The sequence below is a fragment of the Oncorhynchus mykiss genome, chromosome 12 (genome assembly GCF_013265735.2).
Source record: "Oncorhynchus mykiss isolate Arlee chromosome 12, USDA_OmykA_1.1, whole genome shotgun sequence".
Lineage (NCBI taxonomy): Eukaryota > Metazoa > Chordata > Actinopteri > Salmoniformes > Salmonidae > Oncorhynchus > Oncorhynchus mykiss.
Genome location: NC_048576.1, coordinates 11,677,488 through 11,700,485, shown reverse-complemented (window position 1 = coordinate 11,700,485; position 22,998 = coordinate 11,677,488). Strand labels below are relative to the sequence as shown.

Below are 22,998 nucleotides of genomic sequence, written 5' to 3'. Positions count from 1 at the left end.
CTCAACTAGCCTACCTGGTTAAATAAAGGTGAAATAAATAAATAAAAATAATAACAAAGCAATGAGGAGACAACAACACATGGAGGAGAAAACCTACTTTGTGTTAAATATGGATATCTTTTTGTGCTCTCTCTTTTATTTATAAAGCATATTTTGGTAATAATCCAAATATTTCGTACTATGAAATGATTATGATATTGACCAATAAAATATAACATTAATTTCCAGAAATACAATATTATCATTGGGCTGACCAGGACATGGTGAGTGTACAGGCTAATGTTCAAGATAGGCTATCAGTTGTGTGTAATGAACGTTAGCATATTACATAAAGTTATTATTATGAACTGAAGTGAATGTACTCTAAAATAATGATATGAAATATCAGCATCCTTCATATTTTCCTACTTGAATAGGTGTTTATCAAGTTTCCGTTATTAATATGAATAATGAGATCTCCTGAGTCACAGTCAGACAGAAAGAATTAGCAGACAAAGCTTCACGAGTCCATAATAGTTAGATGTGTTCTGGCTCTAGGGCTGGGAGGGTTAGTAGTTAGAATTGTGTTCTACAGAGGTTTCATGCTAATTAGTCCAGTTCAATGGCTTTAAGCATGAGCGGTTGAACTCGTGACGGTCATAAGAATTATTTTCCTCCCCTCATAGTTCTAACCCATTCTCAAGTCAGAGATTTAATTTTTTTAAAAAGTGAGACTGAGAACTTTGGGAAACAGTGTTGCGAAGCAATTTAGAAGGATCGGACCCTTTCACAATCTACGTAACTATCCACTTTAGGTAAGACGATGTTTATTTATTATTATTATTTTTTTTAAATGCAGACCAAACACTGGCAGCCTTGATGCACAGGTCCTTCAGTTATTCTATTCAACTATATCATTTTTTTAAAAATTGACATTTTCTAAATGATCAATTGTCTCTGGATTTACAGAGCCTATCGCATATATTATGCTTGATGGACTAAGATATTGATCACAATTCAAATCAATATAGTTGTATTAATTGCATTGCTACAAAAAAAAAGAACACTAGTGTATATAAACATACAGTATATGCATAGGCCTACAGAAATCACATAAATGATCTCATCTGATGTGTTAAAAAATTGCTTTGAAATGGAGTGTGAAATACATGTGCACATTTCAGGGACAAATACTGAATCTACCAGTCTCAAAGTTGACCAATGGTTCACATTATGTAATTGATATTGCTATTAACATGTAATAGCCATATCCTATAGTTTATAGCCCAACGGTATTCCTCAGGTGTAGTCACTGGATGGTTCAAAGAGATGCCTCGCGGTGACTTCAATGTTTATTTTGCAAGCAGAGGAGGACCCCATGTCAGGAACGAAGAGTTAGTGGATTTTTTTATTTTTACGATGGCAATATGACTATTGACTCTATTTAAGGGCAGGCCTGATAGAAATTCTGAACTTTATTAGATTTTTTAAAGCTTTTGTTTTTTGTTATGCTGCATCTCAATCTTAATTGATCATTTGGTGAAGAAAGTATTATTAATTTAGTGTTTTCTTCTCTTTTTGTGCCACAGGGCAGCAGGCATAGCTCTGTTGGTCTTCATACTTGCAGCCCTTCTCATCCTCGGATGCTGGTATTTTAGGAGGAGATGTGGGTACAAAATGATTAGGGTAAGATTAGTCCAGCACTTGCATGGCCAAGGGTGCATATTTCAATAGTCTTAATAAATGGCTTCCTCTCTACTTCCCTTAATCTGTGGTGATCTGAAGAGAATAGGCTTAGGCTTTCACCCGGACAGTTATTTCCGATGATTCTATGTCTATGATTCTCAGTTAAGATAAAGGAGGATACAAAGAGGGATAGCTGCATAGATGTACATCAACTTGGCAATGGGTTTAGGGGAGGTCGCACCACACTGGTTCCTTTAGATCTGAAAACTCAGAAGAAGAAAAGTGTATGTATGGGTTGCTTTCCCAGTGAACATAAGTAAAAATAGTAAAAAAAAAAAAAAGTATTTTCAACCATAAAGACAATGTTTTCATGTGTTTTGCTCATAGGTTTTCGACGGGGCTTGTACCTCCTGTTCCCCTGTTGTTTTCTTTTCCTCTCGTGTTATTCTCCCCACAGAGCCCAAGATCAGGGTCCCTGCCAGGATTCAGTGGAGGACAGTTCAACGAGGGAGGAGCCACAGCAGAAAACAAGATGGGCCTCAGTGACCTCCGACCTTTGGTAAAACACTGGATGTACTGGGGGGGGAGAGTAACGGTGGTCAGGGCCCGCATTAATAAAGCATCTCAGAGTAGGACTGCGGCTCTAGGATCAGTTTTTGCCTAGTAGATCATACTGAATAAGATTACATGGACAGAGGGGCCCTGATCCTAGATCAGCACTCCTCTAAGGCGCTTTATGAATATGGGCCCAGAGCTCTCTTTTTTCAGAGTATTTGACAAGTTTTATTGAATGAAGGTGTTTTTGTGAGGTTTAAATCTCCATACAAACTTAAGAGAAGTGAGGAGAGAATTGGTTTATGCCAAAGTAGTGGTGGAACCGATCCCATGATGCAGACATGGGCAGTTATACGCTGGAAGGCAATGGTGTGACCAACCCCAGGCCATAATCGTTCTCTTGTCATAGGATACTGCATTCCTCTGACTATACAGACAACAACACAACCATGAAGGAAGGACCTATTGTTCAACTCTCCATTACTCTTCTGAGAAGGAAAGGGCAACAAAGCTAAAGGTCATGTGAGCTGCCTGATGCAATATGACTGGTGGCGGTTCAGTCTGGGATTATGTCACCGGACCAGTCAGGAGGGGATTATGATCTGGAATTCATAGGGGTGTTAGGAAGAGGAGGTTTGATCAGAGTGGTGGGGGAGGGGTGGTGTGTGTGATATTCTACTGGAAAAGGTGAACCTTTCTTTGTTCAGAGGAAAATATTTTGACTTGAGGGCTTTTTCCACGTCTGAGACGAACCAAGCTGGACTGAGCTGTCCGATGCATCCATCATAGATGCTGAAATCATTCCGAAAAGGACGATGTGGAAAGAAAATATTCAGAGACTGCAGTTGAAAACTAGCCAACTGGCTAAAACTGTCATTTTTACAGTAATGTTGACTACTGTGCACTGTAAAACTAAATGTCATAACGTAAGCGAGCTCCGTTTGGTTAGGCCCGGCGCAATAGTGTGAAAATGGAAATAGTATTTCAATCATCAAAGAGTGGCTTATCCTGCTTGTTTTCTAAATGGTGTGTGTTTGACTTGATGTGTTTCAGGTTCCCAATGCCCCTCCTGCATATGAGACGATAACATCAGGACCCCTACCTCCTCCCTACTCCCCCTAATAACAGTCCTCTGTGGATAACCAAAAAGATGAAAACTATGAACTTAATGTGATGTCTTATTTAAACTCTATATCAATGACGAAAAAGCTTTTGATGAAAATACTATTAGCAGTCTATATTTACAATTACACAATTTACCATATTTTACTCTTGTTTTTTTTTACTATCTTGTATTTTTTTTTTTATGTGTATTTCTCCAAAACTTGTTTTGTGTGTTATGTGTTCCTCAAGGTTATATTTCTGAAGGTTGCTCAGCAAACAAGACCCTTCTATCAATACTTGAATAACAGTATATTAATCGATTACAACAAAGTCGTACTTAGGAAATTGCTTGTTCATTTAAGAAAAGAAAAAAGTATATCTGCAATTGAGAATCCATAGTAATTTAAAGACAATAACTTGTTATTTCAACATGTACTTATGAAGGGATTTCAAAAGGATGGAATGGTTATCCCCTAGAAAATCCTGCAGACACATTTCAATAAAAATATAAAGTTTACCAAGGGTCTAATTCAAATTAACACCACAAAACCCTCTCTGTAGGACAGTTATTTCCAAGCAGAAATGTCCACAGTTATGCAATGAAAATGTACCAACTAAATACTTAGAAAAATCTATATGGTAGGAACAAAAATAATATATATGGGCTTCAACATTTCAATAAATCATTTAGAAGTTGCATTTCAATCATGTGAAATAGCAGTTTATTTTCCAAAGAGTTGATGGAAATAAGACTGAACCAATGTAGACACCAATGTAAAATGTAGACACCGACATGCCTCTCGAGTAGGCAACACATCGGAAGAACGTATACAACAGGTCAGAGGGAAAGACCTACGGGTGTGGTAGACAGAATAAAAACAAGTGTTGTTCCAATCTAAGGAATTAAAATATAATTTCTAAATAATAATTCATGTCAATGAAACGTATTACAATCACATCCATTTGTCTACCCTTCAAACCAAGCAAGTTACAACATATTTATTACTGGCCAAGAAAGAGGCTGGTTTTTTAAATAAAAAAAATGTCCAAATTGATCTTCAAACTTTGTGAGAAGGAAACCCTAAAATGCTGTTTGCTTTAAGAAATAGAAAACCCATCACAAATACATTGCCACCTACATTTGTTGAGCAAATAGTTTGAGTCAGCTATAGAGGTTTATCTAGCGTCGCTTAAGGCTGCAATATGTCACTTTTGGGGTAACCTGACCAAATTCACATAGAAATGCGTCATAGATGAAAGCAAGTCTAAGAAGCGGTAGATCTGTTCCATGTGTGCTCTCTCGATGCTTCCCGTTCCTAAGTTTTGTTTTTGCGTCAAACAGCTGAAAATACAATATTTTTAGTTATGGAAAAGATATTTCACAGCAGTTTAGATGGTAATATGATTATCTACACTATACTTGCTTGTTTTGCCACAAACTCAAACTAGGGGAACTATTAGAATTTTAGCAACCAGCAAATGACGGAGCCGTTTCTGCATAGTGCATTTTTAAACACACTGAGATATGCAAAGTAAAAATACAGCTCAACCAGGCAGTTTCTCAACCGACTCCCACCTTCTACCAAAAATATTCTAGAATGTTCTAGATGCGTTCCAGAACACAAAGTTTGCTGTGTCTTCTTCATCACAGACAATGCTACTGGCTTTCAGTCCTTCAGTTGATAGGGCCACTTCTGTCAGCCTGGGTAGGCATCCAGGGATTGTCAGTATTTACAGGAGGCAGGGGCAGCACTCTCCCAGTAGATTTCGGAGTTACAATCAACGTAGCCAAAGGCTTGTTAGCCATCTCTGGCAGGCCTGTGTTGGCAATAGGGCCTCTAACCGTGTTTAAAACAGCCCCATCAGGACTCACTAGTAGCTTGGTGGTGGGGCTGGTTGTTTGCACTGCTGATGCAGGCACCTGTGAAGCTTGCAAAGGGCGCTTGCCTAGGCCCAGTATCTGCTGCTGCCAAGGATTGGATAAAACAATGGGCATGCGGATAGTCTCTGCCGACATCACCGTCCTGACAGGTTGAGCAGGTGTCATGATTACAGTGCTGTTGGATGGAGGCACAGTTGCCACAGGAGATGTTTTGCTACCGAAGGCACCCCCAAGGGGCGGTACAGTCACCACAGGTAGAGACTGCATCCTGGAGAAGGTGCTCCCTATCGGCGGAACAGCTACCGTCGGTAGGACCTGCGTCCGTGTGGAGACCGCTCCCATAGGTTGCATGAATGACGTTAACTGCTGTGTTGTGAGTGGTGCGTAGTTGATGCCAAGTCCTGTGTTCAAAGGGAGCTGCTTTGATGGGCTCTGTAGAACTTCTGCTGTTTGAGCTGGGCTGGAGAGTGACAATCTTCCCATCCCTTCCGGTTGAGTTAAAGATGGAGCTGCCACCACATTAGCTAGGCCAGTGAGTATGGTGGCTGGAGCAGGGAGCCGGTGTAAAACTGGTGGAGAACAGTTGGTGGTGGTGACCGATAGTGGAGCTCGAATCTCCATCGTCTGGCGAGGGAAAGTGAAAGAAACTGGGAAAGAGGGTCCAACTTTCTCAGCGGACGGCGCTGCCAGGGTTAGTGATCTAAGTGCTGCTTGTTGAGGCTGGTGCGTATTTCTGGGGCCATGTGCAGGCGTGGCTAACCCAGGTAACGTTGGCCCTCGTGGGATACCGGTCGTTGGGCTCGCTCCCCTGGGACTAGGAGCTGCCACAGGCACTGCAGGGCTGGATATTATGAGGACATGCTGGCCAGGCCCAAGGCCTTGAGGGGGAACAACAAAACGGGTGTTGTTGAGCAGAATCTGTGTGCCGCCTGCAAGTGGTGCAGGGGTGTTAATGACAATCTTCTGTTGCACAGTTGTGGTGGTGGTGCTGGTGACAGGATTGGTATTACCAGCCGGCCGCACTGGAGTGGACTGATGAGTGGATCTAGTGGCAATTGGAGACTGTGGAGTACTTATTTGAGGAGGTGTGGTGACCCCGCTTACACAGTGAGAGTGGTGAGACTGAGAAACCTGGGCCGATGGTATGAGAGGGGATGTTTTGACAAGGCCTAGCGGTGTAGTGACCGGCACTGGTAGTTGTGGTTTGCTGGTGATTAAACCTCTGATTATCGCAGACCGTGGTTGCCCAGTTACCTTGCTTAGATTGGGGATCACAGAGGACGAAGGGATGCCTTGTAGTTGAGATCCAGTCAGGCGTGTGGAAGAGGGCAAATGTGCAGTGCTAGTGATAAGGTGAGACGACGTGGTTGTAAGAAGTGCTGCCTGTGTGCCAGACACAGATGTACATTTTAAAGTAGATTGTGCAAGTGCACTTGCCTGTTGTGGTAGCCTTATTGGAGATCCTGGAAGCAGATTGATGCGCTGGACCTTATTCAAGGCTCCGAAGTTTGCACTGCTGATAGCTTGACGAAAGTTGAGTCCGATCTTCATTGCTTCATTGGGTATTGACGTGGCCAGGGATTGTGCCCCAGACACTGAAACCTGTCTTGAAAGTCTACATGTTGCGTGGGATGCCTGGGCTGGTGATTGGCTGATGAACATCAACCTTTGCCCTGGAAGAGCGGAGGGAGCTGTAGTGGAAGGGACTTTGGTTGCAGCCATAGATGTGATGTTGGACGAGGGAGAGACCAGGATGAACTTAGTGTATGGGGACCTCTCATCTGGACATACCCTTTTCAAAACAGGTTTAGTGACAACCTGGACAAGAGACGTCTGGGTGGCGCCTGCTGGGTTACCAGGTACAGTGTTGATGCTTTTAGGTAGCTGTGAGTTCCCAGCAACTGTAGATGAGACGTTGCAGCCCTGGTTTACAGCAACAGTAACAGCAGAGCCCGCTGTCTGACCTGTGGCCTGAATGTCAGCAGTGATCGAAGACTGGCGTGCAGTTGTTGAACTCGTGACAGTTGAAGGCCGTAATGGTGACGGTCCTAATTGTGCCCGGGCTACAGTCGCGCTTTTGGCCACTGGGACCGTGGGGGCAGCAGGTGGAGAGGTCTTGGACACCAGGAAGGCTTTGAACTGTGGAGAGATGATGACGGGACTGGCAGGTAACAAACCAGATGTACTCTGATCGGACGTCTGCACCTTGACTACTCCAGTGTTGCCCCCCCTAGTGGTGACTAGGATGGACTGCGAGTCCCTTATACACACGGTCTTCAGCTCTTGTTTAGGGCCCAGAGGTTTACTGGGATCAGTAAAAGCTGTACTAGTGGGGTTGGATGGTGATCTATTTGGTATAACATTTTGGGTAGTGCTACTCACTTTCGGACCAGGGAGTTGGACAACCTTGTAGCATGTTGTAAGAGAGGTTGTCTGCAACCTAGGGGAGATGGTAGGAGAGGATGTACCTCCCTTTAGCGGTGCCACTTGTTGTATGGGGATCCGGTTGTCATGACTTTGCGGCATGGTGAATCCAGAGCTTTGTGACAGTGGAGTGGGCGCTTTGGAGGCTGGGGCCTGGATTGTCCTTGGTTGCTGGGGGTGACTCTGACCCTCTGACTTTTGAATGAGCAAGTTCGAAGGAAGGATGACCACTTGCTGCATTAGCTTATCCCTCGTTTTCTGGTCCAGAATTGGCTGCACTGCGATTTCCATAGGGCTTCCAGCTTTCCTGACCAGACCCATGCCCTCGGGCATCTTGTAGACAACCTGTACGGGGGTCTTTGGTATGGGCGTGGTATGGGACATCTGTGTGTGTTTAGGTGTGGGTGTTGTTGGTTGCGGTAACTGTTGAGAGCTTTGTGGTAAAGAATATTTAAGTTTGGTAGCTTGCAGGGAAGAAGCACAGGCTAAGCTATGAGCCTGACCAACATGGCTGATAACACCTGGCTGATGATGAATTAAAGTAACTTTATCACCAACACTCTTGGCCAGCAGGGTATTTAGCTGAATGGGTTTGTGAGTCCTTTGGACACCAGCCACCGGAGTAGTTATTACCACTGGGCTTGTTTCTCCAACCTGCTGTCCTGCTGGATTCGCTTCCCTGGATCTGTTTTCCACTTCAGCTTCAGGGGAAGTCGTCAGTTCGTCACTGTTCATCCTGCCTCTCTTAATGAGGCTTGAGTTCTCATCTAAATCACTCTGCAGACGCTTCAAGCCCCGAGTGGAAGGCCTGTGCTCGTTCAAGGTCAACATCTCTTGTCTGGTTACCACAGTGAAGCTGCCTCTAAATGCCTCTGTTCCAAACTGCCCTGAGTCCTCTGGAAAAAAAGAGAGACATTCAATGTATGTCAACTTGCACTGACAATGATTTTACTGATTTTATTTTACCTTTATTTAACTAGGCAAGTCAGTTAAGAACAAATTCTTATTTTCAATGACGGCCTAGATTTGTACCTTGTCTGCTCGGGGGTTTGAACTTGCAACCTTCCTGTTACTAGTCCAACGCTCTAACCACTAGGCTACCCTGATACAAATCGTTTTGTGATTTCAATGCAATTTATAATAAATAGCCTACACATTATATGCTTTTCCATAATGTCTTACTGCACTTCACCCACAAATAAAACACAAGTTACCTTCCGCCCACAGGATCCTCTGAACAGTCTGATCCTGCTGTTCCTCCTCTTCAGTCAGTCTGGTGTTTTCAGTGAACGAGGTGCTTCTATCCACATCCTCTCTGACAAAGTTGTCATAGTCAGGGTGCTTTTTGAAGTCGTCAAAATCCTTTTTCAAACGTAGCCTGTGGGGAAAGATTACGTCAAAATTAAAAATAAAAGCCATCGAGGTTTCAATGATGTGTTATGCTAGACGTGTTTTGTAAACATAGTTTTCTGATATTATAACCGCTTTCAGGCGAGTGGTGATACCTGTTCCTATGGAAAGCCTTGACCAGTTTGGGTTCCCATGGGGAGAGCTCGTTGAGCAGCCTTATGAGAGTGATGTGCAGATCTTTCACGGCTTCTTTCCTGAAGCACCACCTTCCCTGTAAAAACAAACAAAAACACACAACATCAAGAATTTTAAAAAGCCCAATGGTTGAGAGCACATACCGCTGTATTCTCTATTCTCCCTCTCATAGTAGACAATCCATATCTATAAACTCAGCAAAAAAAAGAAAGTCCTCTCACGGTCAACTGCGTTTATTTTCAGCAAACTTAACATGTGTAAATATTTGTATCAACATAAGATTCAACAACTGAGACATAAACTGAACAAGTTCCACAGACATGTGACGAACAGAAATTGAATAATGTGTCCCTGAACAAGGGGGGGTCAAAATCAAAAGTAATAGTCAGTATCTGGTGTGGCCACCAGCTGCATTAAGTACAGCAGTACATCTCCTCCTCATGGACTGCACCAGATTTGCCAGTAATTGCTGTGAGACATTACCCCACTCTTTCACCAAGGCACCTGCAAGTTCCCAGGCATTTCTGGGGGGAAAGGCCCTAGCCCTCACCCTCCGATCCAACAGGTCCCAGACGTGCTCAATGGGATTGAGATCCGAACTCTTCGCTGGCCATGGCAGAACACTGACATTCCTGTCTTGCAGGAAATCACGCACAGAATGAGCAGTATGGCTGGTGGCATTGTCATGCTGGAGGGTCATGTCAGGATGAGCCTTCAGGAAGGGTATCACGAGGGAGGAGGATTTCTTCCCTGTAACGCACAGCGTTGAGATTGCCTGCAATGATAACAAGCTCAATCCGATGATGCTGTGACACCGCCCCAGACCATGACGGACACTCCACCTGTCCCGCAGGTGTGATGTTCGGATGTACCGATTCTGTGCAGGTGCTGTTACACGTGGTCTGCCACTGCGAGGACGATCAGCTGTCCATCCCGTCTCCCTGTAGCACTGTCTTAGGCGTCTCACAGTACGGACATTGCAATTTATTGCCCTGGCCACATCTGCAGTCCTCATGCCTCCTTGCAGCAAGCCTTCATGCAGATGAGCAGGGACCCTGGGTAACTTTATTTTGGTGTTTTTCAGAGTCAGTAGAAAGGCATCTTTAGTGTCCTAAGTTTTCATAACTGCGACCTTAATTGCCTACCGTCTGTAAGCTGTTAGTGTCTTAACGACCGTTCCACAGGTGCATGTTCATGAATTCTTTATGGTTCATTGAACAAGCATGGGAAACAGTGTTTACATCCATTACAATAAGCATGGGAAACAGTATTTAAACCCATTACAATAAGCATGGGAAACAGTGTTTACATCCATTACAATAAGCATGGGAAACAGTGTTTAAACCCATTACAATAAGCATGGGAAACAGTGTTTAAACCCATTACAATAAGCATGGGAAACAGTGTTTACATCCATTACAATAAGCATGGGAAACAGTGTTTAAACCCATTACAATAAGCATGGGAAACAGTGTTTAAACCCATTACAATAAGCATGGGAAACAGTGTTTACATCCATTACAATAAGCATGGGAAACAGTGTTTAAACCCATTACAATAAGCATGGGAAACAGTGTTTACATCCATTACAATAAGCATGGGAAACAGTGTTTAAACCCATTACAATAAGCATGGGAAACAGTGTTTAAACCCATTACAATAAGCATGAGAAACAGTGTTTAAACCCATTACAATAAGCATGGGAAACAGTGTTTAAACCCATTACAATAAGCATGGGAAACAGTATTTAAACCCATTACAATAAGCATGGGAAACAGTGTTTACATCCATTACAATAAGCATGGGAAACAGTGTTTAAACCCATTACAATAAGCATGGGAAACAGTGTTTAAACCCATTACAATAAGCATGAGAAACAGTGTTTAAACCCATTACAATAAGCATGGGAAACAGTGTTTAAACCCATTACAATAAGCATGGGAAACAGTGTTTAAACCCATTACAACAAGCATGGGAAACAGTGTATAAACCCATTACAACAAGCATGGGAAACAGTGTTTAAACCCATTACAATAAGCATGGGAAACAGTGTTTAAACCCATTACAATAAGCATGGGAAACAGTGTTTAAACCCATTACAATAAGCATGGGAAACAGTGTTTAAACCCATTACAATAAGCATGGGAAACAGTGTTTAAACCCATTACAACAAGCCTGGGAAACAGTGTTTAAACCCATTACAATAAGCATGGGAAACAGTGTTTAAACCCATTACAATCAGCATGGGAAACAGTGTTTAAACCCATTACAATAAGCATGGGAAACAGTGTTTAAACCCATTACAATAAGCATGGGAAACAGTGTTTAAACCCATTACAATAAGCATGGGAAACAGTGTTTAAACCCTTTACAATGAAGATCTGTGAAGTTATTTAGATTTTTACGTATTATCTTTGAAAGACAGGGCCCTGAAAAAGGGATGTTTCTTTTTTTTGCTGAGTTTATATATACACACACACACACACACCACTGTATTTTGTATTCTCCCTCTCATAGTAGACAATTCATATATATATATATACACACCACCGTTCAAAAGTTTGGAATCACTTAGAAATGTCTTTGTTTTTTGTCCATTAAAATAACATAGATCAGAAATACAGTGTAGACCTTGATTATGTTATAAATGACTATTGTAGCAGTAAACGGCATATTTTTTATGGAATAAAGAGGCCCTTATCAGCAAACATCACTCCTGTGTTCCAATGGCACATTGTGTTAGCTAATACAAGTTTATCATTTTAAAAGGCTAATTGATCATTGAAAACCCTTTTGCAATTATGTTAGCACAGCAGAAAACTGTTGTTCTGATTAAAGCAGCAATAAAACTGTCCTTTAGACTACGTGAGTATCCGGAGCATCAGCATTTGTGGGTTCGAATACAGGCTCAAAATGGCAACAAACAAAGAACTTACTTCTGAAACTCGTCAGTCTATTCCTGTTCTGGGATATGAAGGCTAGTTCATGTGAGAAATTGCCAAGAAACTGAAGGTCTTGTACAACGCTGTTTACTACTCCCTTCACAGAACAGAGCAAACGGACTCTAACCAGAATAGAAGAGGAGTGGGAGGCCCCGGTGCACAAGTGAACAAGAGAACAAGTACAAGTGTCTAGTTTGAGAAACAGACGCCTCACAAGTCTTCAACTGGCAAATTCATTAAATAGTACCCGCAAAACACCAGTCTCAACGTCAAGAGGTGAAGAGGCGAGTCCGGGATGCTGGCCTTCTAGGCAGAGTTCCTCTGTCCAGTGTCTGTGTTCTTTTGCCCATCTTAATCTTTTGTTAGCCAGTCTGAGATGTGGCTTTTTCTTTGCATCCCGGAGTCGCCTCTTAACTGTTGACGTTGAGACTGGTGTTTTACTATTTAATGAAGCTGCCAGTTGAGGACTTGTGAGGCATCTGTTTCCCATTATTTCTGAAGTTATTTTAATGGACAAAAAAAGTGTGATTTTATTTAAAAACAAGGACATTTCGAAGTGACCCCAAACTTTTGAAGTTTACATACACTTAGGTTGGAGTCATTATAACTAGTTTTTCAACCACTCCACAAATTTCTTGTTAACTATAGTTTTGGCAAGTCGGTTAGGACATCTACTTTGTGCATGACAAGTCATTGTTCCAACAATTGTTTACAGACAGATTATTTCACTTATAATTCACTGTATCACAATTCCAGTGGGTCAGAAGTTTACATACACTAAGTTGACTGTGCCTTTAAACAGCTTGGAAAATTCCAGAAAAGGATGTCATGGCTTTAGAAGCTTCTGGTAGGCTAATTGACATAATTTGAGTCAATTGGAGGTGTACCTGTGGATGTATTTCAAGGCCTACCTTCAAAATCAGTGCTTCTTTGCTTGACCCCATGGGAAAAACAAAATAAATCAGCCAAGACCTCAGAAAATAATTGTAGATCTTCACAAGTCTGGTTCATCCTTGGGAGCAATTTCCAAACGCCTGAAGGTACAACGTTCATCTGTACATACAATAGTATGCAAGTATAAACACCATGGGACCACGCAGCCATCATACCGCTCGGGAAGGAGACACGTACTGTCTCCTATCAATGAACGTACTTTGGTGCGAAAAGTGCAAATCAATCCCAGAACAACAGCAAAGGACCTTGTGAAGATTCTGGAGGAATCGGGTACAAAAGTATCTATATCCACAGTAAAACGAGTCCTATATCGACATAACCTAAAAGGCCGATAAGCAAGGAAGAAGCCACTGCTCCAAAACCGCCATTAAAAAAGCCAGACTAAGGTTTGCAACTGCACATGGGGACAAAGATTGTACTTTCTGGAGAAATGTCCTCTGGTCTGATGAAACAAAAATAGAACTGTTTGGCCATAATGACCATCATTATGTTTGGAGAAAAAAGGGGGAGGCTTGCAAGCCGAAGAACACCATCCCAATCGCAAAGCATGGGGGTGGCAGCCTCATATTGTGGGGGTGCTTTGCTGCAGGAGGAACTGGTACACTTCACAAAATAGATGTCATCATTAGGTAGGAAAATGATGTGGATATATTGAAGCAACATCTTAAGACATCAGTCAGGAAGTTACAGCTTGGTCGCAAATGGGTCTTCCAAATGGACAATGACACAAAGCATACTTCCAAAGTTGTGGCAAAATGGCTTAAGGACAACAAAGTCAAGGTATTGGAGTGGCCATCACAAAGCCCTGACCTCAATCCTATAGAAAATTTGTGGCCAGAACTAAAGTGTGCGCGAGCAAGGAGGCCTACACACCTGACTCAGTTACACCAGCCCTGTCAGGAGAAATGGACCAAAATTTACCCAACTTATAGTGGGAAGCTTGTGAAAGGCTACCCAAAATGTTTGACCCACGTTAAACAATTTAAAGGCAATGCTACCAAATACTAATTGAGTATATGTAAACGTCTGACCCACTGGGAATGTGAAGAAAGATATAAAAGCTGAAATAAATCACTCTACTATTATTCTGACATTTCACATTCTTACAATAAAGTGGTGATCCTAACTGACCTAAGACAGGGAATTTTTACTAGAACTAAAATGTCAGGTATTGTGAAAAACCAAGTTCAAATGTATTTGGCTAAGGTGTATTGAACTTCTGACTTCAACTGTATATACAATATATATATGACACACACACACACACACACACGTGTTTCTGCATTCATTTTTTAAAAACCTGTATCGATGTAATCCTTCCATACCGTAACAGTTATCTGTTTATAATGTATTTTTGATACAGCACAATCAAAATTCCTAAATAAAATGTATTTTATTACTTTACTAACAGATCTCTTTTTGGTGCTCTCCAGCTCATCCAGTTCATCCTCCGTCCTACTGATGAGTTCCCTCAGCTCCTCTAGACTGGTGCACACCAACTGAAGAGCGAGGGACAAATCAGCACTCATGGATTCAAATTGCATATCAATTCATATTCCATATTTTGCATCAAAAACAAACAAACTGTGGGGTTTACCCTGAATGCAGGTTGAACTGGGAGTTGAGGTTTCTTTTTTGAAGCCAGCTTCCTGGACTTAAGCTTTCTTCCTGCGAAGGGGAAGAAGATTATTCTATTGAGTAATTCAGACAAGCGGGGCAAAGCATTATAAACAAGATCACATCTCGTTAGGGCTGACCCAGTATAGTCGACTGGTTGATTGTTTGGTCGACCGAGATTTCATTAGTCGAGCAGTTGCAACATACATTACATATAGTACCAGTCAAAAGTTGACACCTACTCATTCAAGGGTTTTTCTTTATTTGTACTATTTTCTACATTGTAGAATAATAGCGACGACATCAAAACTATGAAATAACACATGTAGTAACCAAAAAATAAAAAACTGTTAAACAAATATTTTATATTTGAGATTCCTCAAATAGCCACCCTTTGCACACGTTTGGCATTCTCTCAACCAGCTTGACCTGGAATGCTTTCCCAACAGTCTTGAAGGAGTTCCCACATATGCTGAGCAATTGTTGGCTCCTTTTCCTTCACTCTGTGGTTCAAGTCATCCCAAACCATCTCAATTGGGTTGAGGTCGGGTGATTGTGGAGGCCAGGTCATCTGATGCAGCATTCCATCACTCTCCTTCTTGGTCAAATAGCCCTTACACAGCCTGGAGGTGTGTTGGTTCATTGTCACGTTGAAAAACAAATGATAGTCCCACTAAGCCCAAACCAGATGGGATGGCGTATTGCTGCAGAATGTTGTGGAAGCCATGCTGGTTAAGTGTGCCTTTGAATTCTAAATAAATTACAGACAGTGTTAACAGCAAAGAACCCCCACACCCTAACACCTCCTCCTCCTCCATGCTTTACGGTGGGAAATACACATGCAGATATCATCTGTTCACCCACACCGCATCTCACAAAGACATAGCAAAAATCTGAAATTTGGACACCTTTCCCTCAACGTGATCAAGACAAAGGAGATGATTGTGGACAACAGGAACAGGAGGAATAAGCAGTACGGCCCAGTACATCACTGGTGCCAAGCCTCCTGCCATCCCGGACCTCTATACCAGGCGGTGTCAGAGGAAGGCCCTAAAAATTGTCAGACTCCAGCCACCCTAATAGACTGTTCTCCTTGCTACCGCACGGCAAGCGGTACAGGAGCGCCAAGTCTTGGTCCAAGAGGTTTCTAAACAGCTTCTACCCCCAAGCCATAAGACTCCTGTACATCTAATCAAATGGCTACCCAGACTATTTGCATTGCCCCCCCCCCCCCCCCCCTTCTTCACTGCTGCTACTCTCTGTTATTATCTTTGCATAGTCACTTTAATAACTACCTACATGTACAATACCGGTACCCCTGTATATAGCCCTGATATTGTTATTTACTGCTGCTATTTAAATATTTGTTATTCTTATCTCTTACTTTTTGGGCGGTATTTTCTTAAATGCACTGTTGGTTAAGGGCTTGTAAGTACGCATTTCACTGTATTCAGCGCATGTGACAAATAAAATTTGATTTGATTTATAAAAATGGTGTACAAGACAGCTGTCTGATTCACGCCTGTCTGAGTGGACTAATCCATTGTGGAGGCCTTGGTGATGGAACAGTCCATCACTAAAACGTGCTTATATACTGTAGGCTACTGTATCAATCGATCATTCATTCATTCATTCATTTGTTCAGGTCATCACACAGCATACGAGTCATTCATGATTTAAAATATAATCAAGCATTTTAGTTTTAAAATAAAATAAAGCGAGTCTGGAATAATTAGCTTAAATAATAAATAAACCAATCAATTTCGGGAAATTGCATTCACGAGTGAATGAGACTGTTTTTAGTCTTTTCTGTAATAAAGGCTTGACAAAAAAACATTACAACAGACTCTGGTATGCTTATAATTTATTTAGTGTTGTTTAAACTGTTCCAAACAGTCAGAAAAGGTTTATTGTAATCTAACAGCATCTGTTTGGAAACATAATACGCAGACAAAGCTTGTTCCTTACCTTCTTTTTCTTCATCTCCAGTATTTAACAACTAGTCACATTTATTCCACACATCTGACTTCCCCTTTACTTCCTGAGAAACCATTACACATTCCCCCATCTCCAGTTTGTCACGTCCTCTGCATCCATTTTGCTGTTACGGTGTTCAGAGTTTGTTGTAACCAATTTATTGATGTGATTATGATATGCTATAGGTCAGGCCCTGTCGTTAACATGCATGAGATGCATACGTGTCACGTAGAGAGAGCAAAGGGGTTGAGGGAATAGGGAATGTTTTTCCTAAACAAATGAGGGATTTCTGTAACAAAACTTCCCAGTCAGAAATGTCTGTAATTATGTTACAGCTTCAGCAACACAGACAGCATGATAAACACTGTTGATGTTCTGTGGTGGTCGCTGCAACAGGGAGGAGAGAGAAACGGTTGCTCGTCACACAGTCACTCGCTGTCATGTTTTTTACCACAGTGCAGCAAGTCTAAGCCTGGCCAGGCACAATCAAATCAATTGCTGGTCGGACTCCCTCTAGTCATTTATGCGTCTTAATTATTTAATCAAACAGTGTGCATAAAGCATCAGACAAGCTCAGTGAATATAGTTGATTTGATTAACACACATAGGATGTGTCTAAATGGAAAAATACACATTTAAAAATCGATTGCTCGAAAGAACAGATGACTCTTGGTCGACCAAGATTTATTTTTGGGGGGTTGGGGACAGCCATACATCATCATTGAACAAGTACCAAGTCTCTCAGCTGTGATTTTACATAGGCCTAATTTAGCCTAACAAAACATCAAATATTGATTTTACAAGACAGTTATTCCTTTTCCTTACCCATTTTTCGTTTTTTCCTCTTGTCCTTTCTCTTGATGGTGGTCGCAGCTCTCCTGACAGTGGATTTAGCTGCCTTGGCCTTACAGAGTGGGCTCCTGTCTGATCTGCGCTGCCCACCTGCTGCACGTAGTTCCCCCAATTCCCTCGCTTTCTTCCTTTTAATTTTCTTAGCCCGAATCCTGTCCATCCTATTCTCTGTCACGTTCACCTTGCGTGGGTGGCCAGCACCAGAGGGTGACGTTGTTGATTTCTTGTCTGTGGCACAATGGCAGCAATGATTGTCCTGTGACTTTGTCCCCATTTCGGAGAAACATTTTGGACAACATCTTTGTCCCTCAGAGAGTTTGTTCCTGTCCACTTTAACACAGACATCAGTCAGTCTCATGGGTATAGTAACACCAGGCCTGCTGGTATATGTTGCCCTAGCAGGGCGAGCAGGGGACTTCCCTGTATAGCAGTGTTCCCCCACACTGAGACGCGGCTCACATGACCCTGATGATACATCCGATCCCTCTTCCTGCTTCACCATTCGTCTATTAGGCCTATATTCCAATTCCTGTGGCTCTTCCTTCACACTCCCTCTGCCCACAAAGTCCTTGATAGTTGAAGAGGGCCCAGTTGAGCCAGTGAGTCTGTTCTGATTAGTAGGCTTACAGTCCTCCTCATCCTCCACTCCCCGTGTGTGAAATTGCCCAGTTCCACCCCTGCACATGTCCCCTTTAACCCTCCCACTACTCTGTCTGTCAGAACTAAGTTTCTCCTCTGACTCCTCCTCCATTGAAACCAGGTGCTCAGAGTCCTCTGATAGCCCCTCGTCAGGCTCCACCCTCTTCACCCAGACAGCTGGTAAGGGGAAGTCAGAGGGCATGCGGACACTCTGGCAGTAGATGCGTAGGTCCGCCCCGCAGAAATGCGGAAAGTGTATGTAGGCGTTCTCGTTCCCGTCGTAGCCCAGGATGGACTCTCGGCACTCGTGGATGGGTTGGCCGAGCACAGCGTCCTGTACGTCCTTCTGGGTCTCGTATACGTTGTCACACAGGCCTTTGAGCAGCCACACACGCTGGATGAAGGGTAAGAGATGGAAGGGGTTCTCCTCCAGGGGGCTAACCACCCCGACTGTCCTGAAGAACTGATGGGATAGGCCCAGCTGCTCAGCCATCCACCCCTGGTCCTCCGCCGTACCCATGGCATAGTACCAGCCTTGCACCCTCTGGCGGAGCTCGGACTCCCAGCGGCAGTAGGTGAGGGCTGGGCGACGGTGGAGCGTCCCGCTCCTCTGGGGCGGGCAAAGAAGTGAACTCATGATCTTGGAGAGGAAGATGCTGCAGCGAGGCATGAGGAGGCACCGCTCCAGCTCAAAGAACACTATCTCTGGGAGGTTGAGAGCTGCCTGGGCCAGGCAGAGGAAGTGGCCGATGGCAGGGAGTTCCCACATGGTCTTCAAGGGGGTCTGGGAGGCCTGGGAGAGAAGACTGCACTCCCACTCCTCCACCTCCTTGGCTGAGGTCTCCTCCGCCTCCTTCTTATCTAGCTCCCGCTGCCTACAATCAGAAATGAAGGATGAGTTTATGAACCAGATGTCCTACTAAACACAAACAATCACAGCCATAGTCATAGACAGAATGAAAAATGATTTTAAATGTTTAATGTAATTAATTATATTGTCACAGTTGTCAGGATTAAGCAGTCTATTGGAATGTTCAAGTTTTATTCTGACCATGGAGGGAGTGTGAACATAGAAAACCCTCAGGCACTAGAACATTCCATTCATATCTTACCTCTTCTCTTCCTTGACTCTCTGCTGCTCTTCCAGCCTGAGTGCCTGGACCATGATGGACTCATTTCCCCCCACTGTGATCGTAGCCAGGCTGCGAGGCACTGTCCTCCGTCTGGTAGAGGTGCCTACGGGCCCCCTCTCATCCTCTGTCCCCAAACGACCCTTGGAGGTCACTGCCAGAGTGGTCTTCTCTCGCAGCGTCCTGGTTGGGTAGGTGGATACAGACACAGCATCATAGGGCTAGTTAGGGTCCCAGTCATTTCATCAAGGGTCCTGGATGAAACAGACACTACTGATGTTTGAAAATGTTTTACTTTTAGTTACTACTACAACAGCAACTGAAGAAAGAATACATACCATTGAATGTGTGCATTTTAACTGTGGATGAATGAATGTACAATATGTAGGCTATGTCATGAATACTTGAATATATATACACCATGCATTCGGAAAGTATTCAGATCCATTGACTATTTCCCACATTTTGTATTCAGACTCTTTGCTATGAGACTCAAAATCGAGCTCAGGTGCATCCTGTTTCCATTGATCATCCTTAAGATGTTTCTACAACTTGATTGGAGTCCACCTGTGGTAAATTCAATTCATTGGACATGATTTGGAAAGGCACACACCTGCCTTTATAAGGTCCCAGAGTTGACAGTGCATGTCAGAGCAAAAACCAAGCCATGAGGTCGAAGGAATTGTCCATAGAGCTCCGAGCCAGGATTTTGTCGAGGCACAGATCTGGGGAAGGGTACCAAAACATTTCAGCAGCATTAAAGGTCCCGATGAACACAGTGGCCTCCATCATTCTTAAATGGAAGATGCTTGGAATCGTCAAGATTCTTCCTAGAGCTGGCCGCCCGGCCAAACTGAGCAATCGGGGGAGAAGGGCCTCGTTAGTCAGGTGACCAAGAACCCCATAGTCACTCTGACAGAGCTCCCGAGTTCCTCTGTGGAGATGGGACAACCATCTTTGCAGCACTAAGCCAATCAGGCCTTTACAGTAGTGGCCAGACAGAAACCTCTCCTCCGTAAGGCACCTAAAGGACTCTCGGACCATGAGAAAAAATATTATTTGGTCTGATGAAACCAAGATTTAATTAATTGGCCTGAATGCCAAGCGTCACGCCTGGCGGAAACTTGGCACCATCCCTGGCAGCATCAGACTATGGGGATGTTTTTCAGCAGCATGGAGACTAGTCAGGATCCTTGATGAAAACCTGCTCCAGAACGCTCAGGATTTCAGGCAAGGGAAAAGGTTCACCTTCCAACAGTTACAACGACCCTAAGCACACAGCCAAGACAACACAGGAGTGGTTACGGGACAAGTCTCTGAATGTCCTTGAGTGACCCAGCCAGAGCCCGGACTTGAACCCGATCAAACATCTCTGGAGAGACCTGAAAATAACTGTGCAGCGACGCTCCCCATACAACCAGACAGAGTTTGAGAGGATCTGCAGAGAAGAACGGGAGAAACTCTACAAACACAGGTGTGCCAAGCTAGTAGCGTCATACCCAAGAAGACTCAAGGCTGTAATCGCTGCCAAAAGTGCTTCAACAACGTTCTGAGTAAAGGATCTGAATATTTATGTAAACGTGATATTTCAATTTGTTTTATTTTTTAGACTGTATATTTGCACAAAAAAAATCTAAAAACCCAGGACAATTTAATCAATTTTAGAATAAGACTAACATAACAAAATGTGGAAAAAGTTAAGGCGTCTGAATAGTTTCTGAATGCACTGTAGGTATGTAAGGCTTACCTTGACAGCAGTGTCAACTTTTGCTCAAGCATTATTTCCAATTTCTGTGCCTGTTTAGAGATCCAGTGGTCGACCCCATGGTGCCTGTAGCAGTTCTCTAGCATTAGCCTGAAGTCCGCTACAAACTCTGTGATTGTTTCATACTCCCGGCTAACAAACTTCTCCTCCATCCTTCTGAAACACATGGCCTTCTTGAGGTGACCCCTGACCCAGTCAGTGTGTTTTTCAAGGCCAATGGGGTGCAAGAAGGGAGTCATAATGCCTTTGTGCTTTTCCAGAAGAAAGCCATTAAATATCCTATAGGCCTGCTGTAACTCATAGCTAAGGTCTTCTTCAACTGTAACTGTGGTAGGTATGCAGACCTCTGACAATGACAGTTCGTTTGAGATTTCAGGCACCCCATCATGTCTTAGTGCAGGATTATTAGTAGAACTACTGTGGGAAAGAACATAAACATTCTCCAGGGAGGTTCCATTGCTGAGTCCTCCTTTGATGACTAGGCTGCTGCGTTCAGTGCTGTGCCATTTGGAGTCTAATGATGATACAATGTGAACATTCTGGTTCTGAGATCCTGAACCCAGTTCATTCTGACAGTTTCGGTTGAGAAAAAATAAATTACTATTGTGGCTGTCCTTCTTGTCAGACAAGTCTTGCTGCTCCCCTGTGTCGTTTTGTGGCACCTTGGGTGGGTTAAAGGTTTCAGTTTGCACTTTCATGTTGCTGGCTGCCCTATATTTCAATAGAAGGTAGCTAATTAACTACTAAAAAAACACAACTTTTATTGGCTAACCTTGTTAGCTAACCAGCTGACCGCAACCTAACATTGGTAAGCTTTCTTGCCATCTTTTTAAAAAAAATATGCACAATTGGCAGTGGATATATTATATCCTGTCAATTACGTTGAGTCCTTCCTCGTTTTGACTCTTCAAAAACATTCACCGGCACGTGCAAGAATGAGTTGACGTTAGTTCTACCTAGCCAGCCAGCTACCTAGCCATCCAAACAGTAGTTAGTCCTAGCTAGCCAGCTACCTAGCTAGCCAAACTATAGTTAGTCCTAGCTAGCCAGCCAGCTACCTAGCTAGCCAAACATTAGTTAGTCATAGCTAGCCAAACATGAGTTAGTCCTAGCTAGCTAGCCAAACAGTAGTTAGTCCTAGCTAGCCAGCCAAACAGTAGTTAGTCCTAGCTAGCCAGCCAAACAGTAGTTAGTCCTAGCTAGCCAGCCAAACAGTAGTTAGTCCTAGCTAGCCAGCCAAACAGTAGTTAGTCCTAGCTAGCCAGCCAAACAGTAGTTAGTCCTAGCTAGCCAGCCAAACAGTAGTTAGTCCTAGCTAGCCAGCCAAACAGTAGTTAGTCCTAGCTAGCCAGCCAAACAGTAGTTAGTCCTAGCTAGCCAAACAGTAGCTAGTCCTAGCTAGCTACTTATGATTTAGTTAACTAGACAGCATTGTGAGATACGTTATGAACGTTCGTTTGACAGCGAACATTGTTATTTGTTCATAAAAGTATTAGGTTGGGCTTATTTAGCTAATCCACCACAAACTAATAAACATTAGTTGACAAGAGACAAAGTGAAGTTAAACATTTGCCATATAGCTATTACCTAGTCTAACTTTTCTTTGATAAATTATCTGATGGGGCTGGTAGTCTAGATTCGACAAATATAGCTAGGTCAATTTACAAGGCCATTACTCATACCTCACATCAGCGCTTTAAGGTCGCGTCCGATACAAGCGGTACAAACTGCTAGTTAGCTAGCCAACTTGTTAGCTAGCAGCTAGTTAGCCGGTGTTGTACAGGCAGTGTGGCTGTGTCTCCTTCACAGCCTATCATTGAACTCATTGTTTCCAGTCAGAGGCCTGCGTCTGCAGTGTCCGATGCAATGTTTTCAGGGAACATTTTAGGCAACACAGCGATGAATCCTTGCTATGATGAGCCAACGAAACCAGTTTAGCTAGAAAGA

At 43.1% G+C, this 22,998-nt stretch overlaps 2 protein-coding genes across 3 annotated transcripts; one reads left to right on the top strand and one right to left on the bottom strand.

The window, feature by feature from the left end:
- The first annotated feature begins 519 nt into the window (after window positions 1-519).
- On the top strand, window positions 520-3,835 carry LOC110536967 (melanoma antigen recognized by T-cells 1-like). The gene is made up of 5 exons (XM_021622650.2): window positions 520-794; window positions 1,283-1,373; window positions 1,569-1,665; window positions 2,123-2,224; window positions 3,274-3,835. The coding sequence occupies exons 2-5, from the start codon at window positions 1,309-1,311 to the stop codon at window positions 3,340-3,342; spliced, it is 333 nt and encodes a 110-aa protein (XP_021478325.1). The 5' UTR covers window positions 520-794; window positions 1,283-1,308; the 3' UTR covers window positions 3,343-3,835.
- A 194-nt stretch (window positions 3,836-4,029) lies between these two features.
- On the bottom strand, window positions 4,030-22,112 carry LOC110536966 (uncharacterized protein KIAA2026). 2 transcript variants are annotated; one of them, XM_021622649.2, is made up of 8 exons: window positions 21,034-22,112; window positions 19,269-19,469; window positions 17,491-19,031; window positions 14,669-14,739; window positions 14,481-14,570; window positions 9,136-9,251; window positions 8,845-9,008; window positions 4,030-8,526 (listed from the first exon to the last, which is right to left on the bottom strand). In XM_021622649.2, exons 1-8 carry the CDS (start codon window positions 21,747-21,749, stop codon window positions 5,000-5,002), a joined length of 6,426 nt encoding a protein of 2,141 aa, XP_021478324.2. In that variant the 5' UTR covers window positions 21,750-22,112; the 3' UTR covers window positions 4,030-4,999. The 2 variants fall into 2 exon arrangements, with proteins under 2 accessions (XP_021478324.2, XP_036792814.1); XM_036936919.1 differs by having other exon boundaries at window positions 19,269-19,540; window positions 21,034-21,169.
- Window positions 22,113-22,998: the final 886 nt, after the last annotated feature.